At 49.2% G+C, this 13,207-nt stretch overlaps 7 protein-coding genes across 7 annotated transcripts; 4 read left to right on the top strand and 3 right to left on the bottom strand.

The window, feature by feature from the left end:
- Window positions 1–724: 724 nt before the first annotated feature.
- On the top strand, window positions 725–1,649 carry L3040_006875 (uncharacterized protein; the record flags this gene model as incomplete). The annotated part of the gene is made up of 3 exons (XM_007296780.1): window positions 725–959; window positions 1,018–1,140; window positions 1,222–1,649. The coding sequence occupies 3 exons, from the start codon at window positions 725–727 to the stop codon at window positions 1,647–1,649; spliced, it is 786 nt and encodes a 261-aa protein (XP_007296842.1).
- A 637-nt stretch (window positions 1,650–2,286) lies between these two features.
- L3040_006876 (uncharacterized protein) lies at window positions 2,287–3,305 on the bottom strand (the record flags this gene model as incomplete). Its single annotated transcript, XM_007296781.1, has 3 exons — window positions 2,287–2,361; window positions 2,414–3,035; window positions 3,118–3,305. The coding sequence occupies 3 exons, from the start codon at window positions 3,303–3,305 to the stop codon at window positions 2,287–2,289; spliced, it is 885 nt and encodes a 294-aa protein (XP_007296843.1).
- Window positions 3,306–3,972: 667 nt separating this feature from the next.
- On the bottom strand, window positions 3,973–4,934 carry L3040_006877 (uncharacterized protein; the record flags this gene model as incomplete). Its single annotated transcript, XM_007296782.1, has 2 exons — window positions 3,973–4,128; window positions 4,176–4,934. The coding sequence occupies 2 exons, from the start codon at window positions 4,932–4,934 to the stop codon at window positions 3,973–3,975; spliced, it is 915 nt and encodes a 304-aa protein (XP_007296844.1).
- A 1,611-nt stretch (window positions 4,935–6,545) lies between these two features.
- Window positions 6,546–7,043, bottom strand: L3040_006878 (uncharacterized protein; the record flags this gene model as incomplete). The annotated part of the gene is made up of 1 exon (XM_007296783.1): window positions 6,546–7,043. The coding sequence occupies one exon, from the start codon at window positions 7,041–7,043 to the stop codon at window positions 6,546–6,548; it is 498 nt and encodes a 165-aa protein (XP_007296845.1).
- A 723-nt stretch (window positions 7,044–7,766) lies between these two features.
- L3040_006879 (uncharacterized protein) lies at window positions 7,767–8,447 on the top strand (the record flags this gene model as incomplete). The annotated part of the gene is made up of 1 exon (XM_007296784.1): window positions 7,767–8,447. One exon carries the CDS (start codon window positions 7,767–7,769, stop codon window positions 8,445–8,447), a length of 681 nt encoding a protein of 226 aa, XP_007296846.1.
- A 282-nt stretch (window positions 8,448–8,729) lies between these two features.
- Window positions 8,730–9,008, top strand: L3040_006880 (uncharacterized protein; the record flags this gene model as incomplete). Its single annotated transcript, XM_066156067.1, has 1 exon — window positions 8,730–9,008. One exon carries the CDS (start codon window positions 8,730–8,732, stop codon window positions 9,006–9,008), a length of 279 nt encoding a protein of 92 aa, XP_066010885.1.
- Window positions 9,009–11,601: 2,593 nt separating this feature from the next.
- Window positions 11,602–12,634, top strand: L3040_006881 (uncharacterized protein; the record flags this gene model as incomplete). Its single annotated transcript, XM_066156068.1, has 3 exons — window positions 11,602–11,652; window positions 11,807–11,917; window positions 12,494–12,634. 3 exons carry the CDS (start codon window positions 11,602–11,604, stop codon window positions 12,632–12,634), a joined length of 303 nt encoding a protein of 100 aa, XP_066010886.1.
- Between the last annotated feature and the right edge of the window lie 573 nt (window positions 12,635–13,207).

Here is a 13,207-nt window from a genome sequence, read left to right on the forward strand (position 1 = left end):
CTATGGAAGGCTTAGCTAGACTGCATGCTGGTTTAGACGAGCGGCTAGCGTTTACCTGTAATGACGTCTCTTCCTCACGAGTTCAAGATAATATCTACCGGCGCTTATAGCCGCAGAGTGACATTTAACTGGAAACGACAGCAAAAAATTCATCGGAAACTCCAGGCCAGGCAGGACTGGATCACAGTACCATTGTTGCACCCCACCCTTGCCCCCCTTGCTTCTGAATCAATTATTCTTTCTCAGCTGCAAGGTATCTCGAACCAAGTCCCTTTCCACTTGTTCTTATCAGACCTTTTTTTCCGCTTCCATTGTTGTTTCCTCGTGATGTTGTTGTGGTCGGGATCGCCTCGAGGGCTCTCATCACGTGCCTACCTCATTCGGCAGGTAGGCAAGCCCGGCGACAGCAACGCCGCTTTCCACCGTAAATAACTCTCTGAGAATCGAGACGTCCAATGTATGGCGCCAGTTGCATTTCGGTGATCTCATCCAGTAACAATCCTCTGCGAGGGCTCTAACGACTATCTTGAGTCGCGCACTGTTTCGCAACATCCGCCCCGACCCCCTGAAACGGACATAGCTCCAAGCCTCACCTTTTTCATCCCAACCAGTTCTTCCCACGGCTTTGCCTTCTCCATCCCGATCTTCTGATTCTTTGCGTATTTTTCTTATCGCGCCTGGTGTGCATTCGCTCAATTCTACAATCTCGTTCATTTTAATTATCATGTCGAAACATTATCGTGATGACTCGCTGGAGGAGGAGGTGGAACCGTTAAACGGGGAAGAGAGAAGGATTTGGAACTCAGAAAAGGTCTATTCTAGATTCAGGTCGGGCAGCTTGAAGTCTGGTTGGGTCTGGGTCGCTCACGCCGTTCTACTATCGATATCTCTGGGCTCTCTAGCTCTCTCACTCTACCTACGGAAATCGTGGCCGTCGAGTACAATACCCACCACATATTGTTCGTTGAGCCTCACTCCGCCTCTCTTTGTTGCAAAAATGCTAAGACCAGTGTCCAGTGCCGGCTCAAAGCGCGATCAAGTATGAGATCAAGCAATTCGACTTACCTCCAGTTCCCGAAGGTCCATTCATAGGAAAAGGACCGGAAGTCGACGCAAAATGGGACTACATCACCAACAGCAGTATTTCCTCTCCCTCTCCCAGGAAAAAGTCCTCTTCTTCCTCCAGTTCTCGATCATGCTAACCACGCACACCCCTCCAAGTCGGCGACACGATGGTCACCCGCGAAGAGATGATCAAGATGAACCTGGACCCGCACGGCGCCCTCGAGATCACCGACCCGGCCACGGGGAAGCGCGGCTTCCGCGTCGCCGTCGAGATGTTCCACCAGCTGCACTGCCTCGACCTCCTCCGGCAGGCAAACTACAAGGCCCACTACTCCCCGCTCGGCGGCGACACCGCCGCTCCCAAACACGACCTGTCGCGCCACACGGACCACTGCATCGACGCGCTGCGCCAATTCGTCATGTGCCAGGGCGATGTCAACATCTTCGCCTTCCGCTTCCCCTTCAACGATGGGGACCCCTGGCCCGACTACTCGACGCCGCGCGTGTGCAGGAACTACGAGAATATACGGAAGTGGGCTGTGGAGCATACCGTTGCGCAGGGCGAGGACGAGCCGGATCATTAATGGAGTTAGATAGATGTAGTTGCGATTATAACTTATGCATGAATAATCTTCCCAAACTCAAGGTCCAATTGGGTGACTGGTCTTTGTGAAATTTGTGTCCTCTTTGAAATATGCCTAAGCCCTCATCTCAGAAGAATTCAAGCATTCTTACCTCCCCACCCAAAGTACCATGCTATCAAGTGGATACACACTAATGTACCGGTAGGACTCACAACGACCACGCAATAGCAGGGCTCGTCATTTAACAGTCTCCAAGAAAATGTCACCGAGCAAGGAATCACAACGCAAGTATCACGGTTCGATTTCGGAAACCTGAGCGAGAACTGTGGAGGAAAGCTTTCATTCAACTTGTATGTAACAGAGTCACCAAGTGATGATATTCCAGTCCAGACGCAAGCACTCCTTTTGACCTCTCAAGTCTCACCCCATTCACCATTTGTAATTGTAATCCCAGACCTTGATACACTTGATACAGACCATGTGGAAATCCTTCGATGGCGATGGCAAAGCAAAGTTTTGACCTCTGGGCCCATCCGACGATAAAACACAGCTTTCTCTCTTGTGTACACCGAGTCTTATTTGAATCCCATAAACACTGGTATGAGCGAAGAAGACTTTCGAGTTCCGTGGAAGTGGATCAGGAGAGCGTGACCATTGGGCGGTCAACTCCATCCTTCTTGCCTCTCTCCCAGGTGGGAACGGTGGGGACATTCTATTGCTGTCAGCTGTCATGTCACGCGAAGGAAGAATGAGGAGGAGCTCACGAAGGTGGTGCACATCTCTGCCATGCTGCTGAGAGTGATCTCCGGAGCTTGGTATGGTTCCTCGGTGTCGGCGGAGAAGACGTAGTTGCCCAGGCGGCCAGTCTGAAGATATTGTACGGTCATATTATCATGTGAATGGACATCATATGCCTTACGCAGCAAGAGAAGCTTGTCGGGGTTACCCAAGGCTTGCACGAAGATAGATGGAGCCATCACGATGGAACGCCAGGCGCGGTTCATGAGACCTACGACCTTGATCTTCTTGTCGAGCGGCATCTTGGTGGCAGGGAGACTGGCGCGGGCACCATTCTCATCCTCGGGGGTGAAGAAGCATCTCAGAGCAACCCAGGTCTCGAACACCAGGATGTCGCACGAGTAGTTGAAGTAGACGGGCGCACCTCCCAAGTTCGCGGAGAAAGCCAGCTCGTTCTTCTTCAACATGCGTGTGCGGGACTCGTTGTTGACATGGAGAACGGCGGGGATCTTGTAGAAAGCCTTTGCACGACTTTTTCCGGCAGATACGACACTTTCATCCGAATTCTCCTTGCCTGAGTGGAAAATGCGGACCACTTTGGGAGCAGAATCTTCCATCGCAGCCAAGTCGAAGATCATCGCGCGGAGTCTGAATCACAGAGGGTAGTTAGCAAAGCTTTACCTCAGTGGTGCGCGTCAAGAGTTTTTTAGTCATCCCGGTCGCGACTTACTCAATTGGGAGCTTTGGGAACAGGGTGAAGCTTCTGTTGGCCCAGACATCTTCTCTTGGTGACTTGGTCTTGCGGGCTCCTCGGACCACTTTCTTCGGTGCCTTGGGCTTGGGGGCTGTCTTCTTCTTGGTTTTTGCCACGGCCGGTGCCTTGGGCTTGGGGGCTGTCTTCTTCTTGGGTCTTGCCATGGCTATGTACTGCGATAGCGAACTTTGGAGGCAGTTCGTTGCAAGGCGGCCACGATGCCTCAATTGCCAGAAGTTTGACCGAAGTTTGAGGTACAGCGAAAGGTGTGCGAGGGTGGAGTGCTTCAAGCTTGAGAGCAATCGTCGGTCGAGGTAAACGGAGCTAGGGAGTCGGCGGTAAACTTCGTAGTGCCGAATTTAAGCGCGGGCTCTTTCCTGTTGTTAGATTTCACTAGCGCTAGCGCTGCCTCACTCATCTTCCGGCACGCTCAATGAATTCGACCTACTATCCGGCTTGAAAGACTGGCTTGGAGAAGTTCCCTGAATTGTATCTGTCTGTAACGGTAAAGCTGTGCGAGCCACGACCGCAATCAAGTTACATCCCGCCTGCGACAGCGAAAACTGGATTCTTCCATACCCACAACCTACAGCCCAGGAGAAATTTCTCGGAAAATACCCACAACCCACACATTTCTCCTATCGTATTGGGCCATGAGCCTCTGGGGGAGAAGCGACTTAGTAAACCATTGTATTTAGACCAGAGAAGTGCGTACCTTTTGTCGATACCATGACTGACCAATTTTAGTCATTCCCATGATACACGCCCTCTCTCCTCCACACCAAGTGCGCCCACAACGAAAATCTCATGGCCAATTTCGGCATCTCTATCTCAAAGCTCCTTTCTAGCTCGTAATGAACGACGAGTTGGAAAGATAATTCCCTTTGCGGCTTTAGGCTTGCGAACGGCGAATTTGCGATGGTACTTCACACGTGGAAGAGTCTGACTATCGACAGCAGTGGGAGGTGGAGGGAAAGCAAGATCGTCCTATTCATATCAACGGATGAGTTACCCAACACAGGATTGTGACTTACGATCTTCTGCTGCAGCTGCTTCCAGTTCAAGGGCTCGATATGCAAAACCAGGGGACGAGGCAATCTGCCAAGGAACAGAGATCGCCGTCTTTCTCCCTCCACGAGTTTTCTCTTCTGCGCTTCAACCCATTCGACATGGCGCCGAGGGGCGGGACCTGACTTACGCAGGACGACTATGTGAAGTGGTTGTCCCAATAAGAAGCAAGGTATAAAGGATTTGCGTATATTGTAAAGTCCCAGTACCAGGATTTTCTCTTGCAAAGGTTGCTCGATAGCCCATCTTGGGATACCGTTGATGGATTGAAACTTCATCTTGATGAATTCTCTCATAGCGCTGGTACCGTCGATAACCAAAGCGTCGGATGGACACTTGAAGTACACAGGGTTTCCGCCGAGATTGTTTGCGAAGGCCAACTGGTGACACTGAATCGCGTATTCCCGAGACTCGAAATTAATTCGAAGCGCGACTGGCACGTCGTAGGAGGCCTCGACCTTAGGGTGCTCATCGCTACCAGAATTAAATATTGTCACGATCTTGGGGTCACAATAGGTGCATCGCCATATCATTCGACGTAGTTCTGGTGGAAGCTTCGGAAACAAGACGAAGGCATCCTTGGAATTGATATCGTAGACTTTGTATTTCTTGTCGACGGGCGGATAGACGGACGGAATGGGAACGGAGAACACGGCGTTGCTTGTAATGACCTTGCGCGACGGATTTCTTCTGGCGGTGGTTGGCTCCCGAGCGGAAGAATCCATTTTCTCGAGTCAAGGGCTTGAGAATGGAAAATGGAGTGTATCGACGTATTGTCACGTATCGTGACTTCGATTGTAATATGAGACCGAAGAGATGTGAATGGAGATGGAATTTCGGTGGAGATGGAGATGGAGATGGAGATGTCGAGGGAACGAGAGAGAACAAATGAGGAAAGGACGTCGATAAATAGTGGGGCGTGTGTGGCCGCTAAAGACGTTAGCGTTCCTTGGCGTGTTCCTTGGGCCCTTTATCTTTATAGTGTAAACCTGAACTTCAGTTGACAAGAGGTCGGAAGGATTCATAGGACTTGATTGTAGCTTTTGGTGAATGCTTGCTATTTTATGATTTTCCCCAAATCTTCCTCCTGCCTAGCCAGTACGCAGCCACCTAGTAGCTGGGTCTGAGGCCAATTCTGCAACAAATTTATCCGCAAACGATAGCATTCAAATTTCAATGTATGTATTATCAGCAGCCATCATTCTGTCCATATTCTACTTCTATAACGCCAGCATCCTAATAGTCTGAGCCCTCGGCACGCTCGCACTCCTCATCACCAAGGGTGCCGTGGCTACCGCAGGATCGACGGGCCTGGAAACGGAGGCTTGCTTTATGGATCATGCGATCAGGAGATACTGTGGTACTCTGTGCATACGGGCTGCTGTATTATGCAATGGGTGAGGTTTTCCTTGAAGTTACAGTACGTAAGAAGGCTCCGGATACTGCCACTTCTCTGACACCAAATCGACTTGGGCGCTGAGAATGAGGCTCTATATGTAGAGTTAATTCTCGGGAGTTGGAAATGAGTTGGAAATGATATCAAATAAGGAATTCTTGAAGGCACATTCGAGTCTGATTTTACCGTGAAGGCTTGAGTACTGACCGCACTACGTATCCAAATTCAACATACGAGCATTAGAGAAAAGTGCAAAATTATGTAAAAAAGGTGCAAAAATCAACTGGAAGCATACAAAACGAGTTTTTATAAGATTCCGGTTTACAAACCATATCGAATAGGTTTTTCTTGACACCACCGGCGGACAGGGGACGGGGACATTGAAGGTTCGTGGAAGCAAGCCACTGATCTAGGGGATCCGCCGGTTGATCGGAGCCGAGAATGAATATTTACTTATACATAGCAAGTGTAACTTTTCCCGGGCACTAGGAGGGAAGCCATCCTCCTTTCGGGTTCCAAGGCTGAGTTACGGGTCACTTTGTTTACTCTGCTCATTGTTTACTTGTATTCATGTCAGGCTCTCACCGCTATGGAAATAATCACCGCTGTTGAAATAACCTTCTCAAGATGCCTGGCGTGAACACAAGTCCAGTAACTCTAAAATACAATTGGCTTTTGCCCGCTGACACCCAACTATGGCAAGGTCTGGTTCGCATTGATACAGTTTCTGGGCGCTCGAAAGAATATCCTACAGCCTCGCGGTATTAAAATAAACATCTCAGCTCCCCTTCATCGCCCAGAGGCATCCATAGTAGACGTAGAAGTCTGATCGCTCTCCCATCCTCCCTTCTCTTCCGCCGCCGTCTTCCCCGTCTCCTCCGGCTCCGTCTGAACCTCAACATCGACATAATTCTGAAACCTCTTCCTAGCTCTTCTCTTCCTAGCTCTCCTCTCCCTCATTTTTTTCCTCCAGCCCGTCCATCATCCTTATGACCTTTCTCATCACGTCTCCGTAGGCCCAAAAGAACACCCGAATAGCACGCCTCTTCAGATCCGGCAAGACGAACATCCCCACCAGCGCGAGTGGCACCATGTAGATCAGGTTTCCAAGCACCAGCAGCATGCCCCGTTGAGCGAGCCAAGAGCACGCGTAAACCGACGCAGAGACGCAGGCCAGCCGGAGAGCGGCAAGGAGCCACCCAAACGTCTTGACGAGGAACCAACATATTTCGAAAAAAAAGATGAAGAAGGCCCAAAAAGTGGAGAAGGCCGATAGCCTGAGACTACGGAAAGTGAATTCGATGATTTGGATGGCGAATAGGGGGATGCCGTCTAGCAAGAGCCCTTCGAGGAAGATGAATGGGTAGCTGACGATGGCAGCGAGATTGTTGGAGAGGAGGCCGCTGGCTGTAAGGTCGATCTCGAGAGGGAGTGCCATGGTTGATGATTTTGTTTCACGCCGTAAAGATGCTGGAAGTGGGAGGTTTTTCCATGTATTTTTATGGCGGCGAGATGGGCAAGACGAGCGAGTTGGTATTGGGCTGCGGGGGCAGGAGCCTCCCACCGCTATTGTAAATATCACAGCTCTCTATTTATCTTAAACAACAGAGCTTCTGGAACGCAAAATCTAAGACTTGGTAGAAATTCAAGAGCCGATCAGTTACCTGGAATAACAAATACCTCAAAAGTCCCGATATGCGTTTAACCATTTTTCTTGTGTCGATGTACCTCTTTCTTATTCCTCCACCACCAAAAGATGCACCGCTACCTATTGTAGAATGTGCCCTGGGGCGGGGATAGCTTTACAGATGATCGTGTATCGCTGACCTCTTCGATTCGTTTGTTGACGTGGACAATAAACTATTAAAGGGGGCAAATGGTGGGCTACGGGAAGGTGCCCTCCTACCGAAAATCGTTTAGAATTACCGCTATTCGTTTGTTTTGAATAATCACACTTCTGACACTTGTAGCCTGGCAAATTGACTCGATCGCGTGCCGGGATTTTGTTTACGCGCTAAAGCTCAATATCAACACCAAAGTTCAGCCGCAGCCGCGATCTCCAACTTTCTGGCCAGGACTTCAATAGAAAGACGGACTGAACTGCTCACCAACACCTCTCGGCATCAACCAGCTCATCTTTCACCAGCCTCCAACTAGTAAGATGGAAAAAATGGACGAAATGGACGATATGGACCAAATCGGCGAAATCGACAAAACCGACAACGTCTTCGACATCCCCGCCCCAAACAAACTCACCGCCCTGGTCCAGAAGCTCAGAGACATGCTCCCTCCAATAATCGCACGTGATCCTGGCTTGCACTACGTCCGCATCGCCATCTTCATCCTCGGCATCATCTTCATCATCCTCCTCGCGGCCACGACAAAGTCCTTCATCAAGATGGCCTACGACGCCTTCATCAAAGCCTCGCCCATCCTGCTCTGGCTCGCCTTCGCCCTCGTCGTGCTTCTCGTCACGCGCCATCTCCACTACTGGCTCATCCGCCAAGAAGAGTTTGTCCGAAGAGCTGCTGCTCTGGCGTCCAGGACTAACCATATCGATACCTACAACTACATGTTCGAGATGACCGCTGCGGAGGAGGAGGATCTTCACGCGTCCTATTCTTGGAGATCTATGGGTGCGGAAGAGATCGAGTTTGAGGAGCGGTTGAGGAAGCGGGCGGAGGAATGGAATGCTCGGCGGGAGATCTTGGTTGGGGAGGTGGAGATGTTGGAGAAGGATATCTGGCAGGGCGGACCGGAGCTGAAGGAGAGGCGTCGTGCTGCTTTCGTGGATTCCTTACCTTACATGGAAGACGAGCATCCCGACGCGGGGCTCCTGTGATGGAGAATAGTATGGATCAGGATGGCATTTGCTTCTGAGAGCCTGTTTGTTTGTTTGTTTGTTTGTTTGGGAGGCTGCTGCAGGACAAGACAGGAGGCATCACCAGAAGCTTCTTTCTTCAGGCAGATAGATATGCTCAGCCCTCTTCCCTGGCATTCTCAACACAATTCCAAGACTCTTTACCAACAGATCGAATCGCCTCTATACCTATAAGAAATCTGCGCTTCTGCTCCACATCTCTCTCCCGATGTATCCTTCCTCTACATACACGTACGTCAAGCCATGCAAATCAGCCTGAGGATCTCGAACGAAGTTCTCAATCTGGATGTTCTGGCCACTCAATTATTGCTGGTGTGCTGCATCGCCTACATCACGAAGACGGTCTTTGCCCCAGCGCGCACCCCCCTGGTCCAGCGTACCTGCCTGATTGCCTTGCTCGGCTTAGCCATCTACGATGTCCCTGCTGTGGCAGGCATGCTCAATGTAGCCCCGGAGCTCGTCTGGCTGTCTCTTGCCGCGGCTTCTGTGCTGGGGATAAAGCTTAGTCTTGAGTTCAGCTGAGGGTAAGTCTCCTTTACTCTATTTACGGGCTCTGTTTGCTAAGCGTTTGGTCAGGGTCTGGATGATAATCTCTTGGTGATGGGGATAGAGGGCTCTTGAGATGTTGAGGGCTACAACGAGCCTTTCCTGGTGGTGGTGGTGGTGGTGGTTGGATGCCTGTGGCATCATTCTCGGATGCATTTTGGAGCTTCTTGGTGTGGCATCTTGACTCTGTCTAGGTTTTGGGATCTTGAATCTCAGGAGATTGGGTATCATGAGATATTAGGTGTCTCTTTCGGCTTGATACAATGAAAAAATTTACGGCATATCTTGAGAGGAAGCGTTACAGAACATGCGATGGGAAATATATCACTTGCTGTAATGTATATACCGCCAAGCTGGAATCCATAGATATAAAGACAAAGCTTGACCAGTTCTATTCAGGGAATGACTCTTGTGACTTATGATGGTCTGCAGAAAGGTATTATGGTTGCGAATCTTGCACCGACACCGGTTCTTGCTGGAAGAGTTCGAAGACGGATTCGAAGGCATCGGGGCAGTCACGCCGAGGGGACTAGGTCGAGAAAATTCGAGTGTGGATCGATGAGAGCAGAGTAACCTATCTGTTGCTCTGGAGTTCGATGTGGTGGGGGAATAATCTGACTTTGCGGCGAGAACAAAGCTGTCCAAATTACTCGGCCCTGATGGTGGCGGATCTCTGGTGCGGCAGGGCTATCGAAGAGAAGAGCGTCTCCGGCGGGTCGAAAGGGATGATCCTCTCAATTAGTGATGAGAAGATCATTTGCTAGACGAAGCCCGGGGAAATACTGCGAGGTTCTTGCAAAGTACTCAGGGTGTTCAGGACGGTGAAAGTGGTAGTGAGCCCCGGGCGTACGATATGCTAACGCCAGGGTTGATGGCAGCCCTTTTCCTCATAGTGAATACCTTTCCATCGGGGACAGCAAGCTGTCACTGTGCTATCATTTGCTACAGTACATATTATGCGGAAGATTGAAGTCGCGCAGAAATGGACCGCAATCCGAAGTGAAAAGAAGGAGGGAGGATCCGGCAATCCTGGGAAGCGCTTAAAAAGAGGAGCATCGAGGGTAAAGGGTGTAGCAACGTCTATATAGTCTCGCAAAGACGCGATTGTAGATCAATGGTGTCTTTAAGAGTCTTTAAATTACTCGAAAGTCAAGTCATCTGGTAACGGCGAGCTTTCCGCAGCAAGGATTTTCGATCTACGGACTCGTAGCCCGGATGGATACCCTTTCTCCTTGAGGCTTGTAAGCTTTGACAGCTGCTGCTCCTACTCTCCATTCAAGCTTGTTATGATAAATTTTGGTGTCAAGAGATGCTGAACCCCTTTTCATGCACTCGGTTATTGTAGCGTTTCGGTTGGTTAATAACCGAGGGTGCTAATAACCGAGCCGCCCTTGAACTAACTTTTCAAACACAATCCAAACCAGAAAAAACAGATGGAAATTTACTAAAACCAAGTCTGCTTAGTATATCATTTTAATATTAACTCCTGGGAAAGCTCTCTTTTGCTAAAGCTGCTGAATAGGGAATACGGAATTTCTTTTCCCGGTTGTTTTCAATGTCGCTACATTTAAGCCGCGATATTAAGTTGTGAACGGCGCTGCGGGCTCAACATTATTCAGGAACCTTAACATGAATTCAGCTATTAATCTGGCATTACATCTGAGCCTATGATTAAAAGTCGTAGATAGAGAACAAATTTTAGGCACCATAAATGAAATCCTAGTTCAAGCGATATAGACTAGCCAAAAATTCGCTAACAAATGAACACCAACTGAACTGGATTGATAAATAATAAACATCTCAAGGAACACGTATCATTCAATGATTTTAATAGAATATTTTCCTTCAAGCTTCACTCGCCTAGGACAGCATTAACAGCATCAGCACGCGGAATCATAAACCCGAGTAACCGTGATAACATTTCCCATCTTCCTTCCTCTCTTCAAAAGTATATCTTCTTTCTCTTACCCAGACGTCCCTAGAATGATAATAATCATCCTAAAAATCAGGTCCCCGCTACGGCTGCAGCGACATGACATAAATATGGAAACGAATACGGAGATAAAGGAAAGGAAGACCAGCACCATTCACGAGCGGAGCGGGAAAGAAAACTGGGTATACTCTATCCGGCGTAATCTGCGTATGTTTCGAAGCTAATTCTGTGCCCCAGCTCTTCACTTCCGAAAATCCTTTGCGCGATTTGGTTTAGTTACCGAATTGTGGAGTTCAACCTACTCCGTAGTCGTTCGTTACGCAGATTCGTCTCCGAAATCCGTCTAGTAGGTCCGTAAGTGCCGTCTAGTAAGTGAATGACGTTTTGGTGACGCACGTGATATAACATGACGCAAGTGCAAACTAATGAGCGGGCCGGGGCATCTCTTTCCTCCTTCTTCCTCCCTCCTTCCTCCTTCCTCCTTCCTCCCACCAACATTTCTCGCCAAAAATCCCAACCCACGACGACTGTCGTCATCATCATTCATATATCTCCTTCTTTCCCTTATCCTTGTTCCTTCTCTCCCAACGTCATATTATCAGACAGACAGACAGAACCACCAAATCAAATCCAGCAATGGCAGGCGCAGACGCAGACGTTGAGTCTCTCTATTCCTACGACACTAAGGTAAGTCTGCACGCATAAAAAGAAGAGAGAGAGAGAGAGAGAGAGAGAGAGAGAGAGAGAGAGAGATTATATTCACTTAAAACTTACACTCTCTTCCTTAGGAAACCGAGGAGTACGGCAAATGTACCGAGTCCACGCTATTGATTCAGTACAGAGGTCCTCCCCCCCGACCACAATCCCGATGGCGGGGCCAACTTTGGGCATGGAAGGAGCAGCTGTTGCGACCCGGCTCAGTCGACGTGGCCTGCTCGAAGTCGAAGCAGGAGTAAGTAGGCGGCTCTTTCTTGATTCAATCATGTTTATTCTCCTCCTCCTTCCTTCCTGCTTTTATCCCCCCCACCTCCCCCTCCTTCCTTCCTGCTGTGCCAAAGTCCCGATGACGGGAACTATAAGAACTTGCTTGCTTGCATTTTCTTTTCTTTTCCTTTCTCTTCCTTTTTCTTTCAGCGCAGTTCATCCCAATACATCTACGCCCATACCCATACCCATACCCATACCCATACCCATACCCATACCCATACCCATACCCATACCCATACCCATACCCATACCCATACCCATACCCATACCCTCATCCACACACACACACACACCCTCAATACCGACACCGACACTAAAATGCATCTCCACATCTCGGACCAGTGCCTCTCGGAGTCGGGCTGGATCATGACGGTTGCATCGCTGATTTTATCAGCGATGTTTGGGCCACCATGGCTCTGGATGGCCAGAGGGCTGGGCAGATGGTTGGGCAGATGGCTGCTCAAGTGCAGCAGGGCATTGTTCGGGTTACTATTGATGATTCTTCTGATATTTCTCGCTTGTTAACTAACTGTACCTGTAGCTGGCCGAAGGAGACGCAGGGGGGGAGGGAGAGGGAGGTGGAGAGGGTGAGTTGGGCGGAGGAGAGGTGCGAGTGGCAGGTCGAGAGGGTGAGGTGGGAGGGGGAGAGGAAGGTGATGGAGGCGATGAGGGAGGGGTTTGAGACGGAGAGAGCAGGGTGGGAGAGGGAGAGAGCATTGTGGAAGAGAGAAAGGGCATTACTGGGGATGGGGGGGCCGATCGTATCCCTCCGATCCCATCTGGAGTAAAGCTTTTTTATTTTTTTGGTTACTTCAAGCCCAAATGACAACTACCATGCCGCTCCAAAAATCTAAAACAGCAACCTTCCGAATGGCATTCCCATTCCCCCGTGTTTGAATCTTGTTTTATCTCTCGATCATCCTTCTTTCAATACTCTAATGCATCAGCGACTCAGTCTCTCCTACAGCCTTGAGCTGTCCCATGTTCATTATGACTTCTTCTTCTTACTCATTCGAATCTTTCTTTTGCATTTCGACTTTTACAAGCCAGAATTCAAATGCTTATAATTTATCTGCTTGCTCCAATTAATCTTTGTAGTGCTTACTAGCACTAAGATCAGGAAGAGATTCTGTGGATTGAATGAAGCTTAGTATATTCTATTTAAAAAGCTCGTCAAGATCTATGTACATGTACTTAAGAGCTTTAGTATGCTAAGGGCGCTATTAAGCGAGGTTATATAACATGTCATATATAG

This window comes from Drepanopeziza brunnea (assembly GCF_022702325.1).
Source record: "Drepanopeziza brunnea f. sp. 'multigermtubi' strain 214-2 chromosome Unknown ctg12, whole genome shotgun sequence".
NCBI classification, from domain to species: domain Eukaryota; kingdom Fungi; phylum Ascomycota; class Leotiomycetes; order Helotiales; family Drepanopezizaceae; genus Drepanopeziza; species Drepanopeziza brunnea.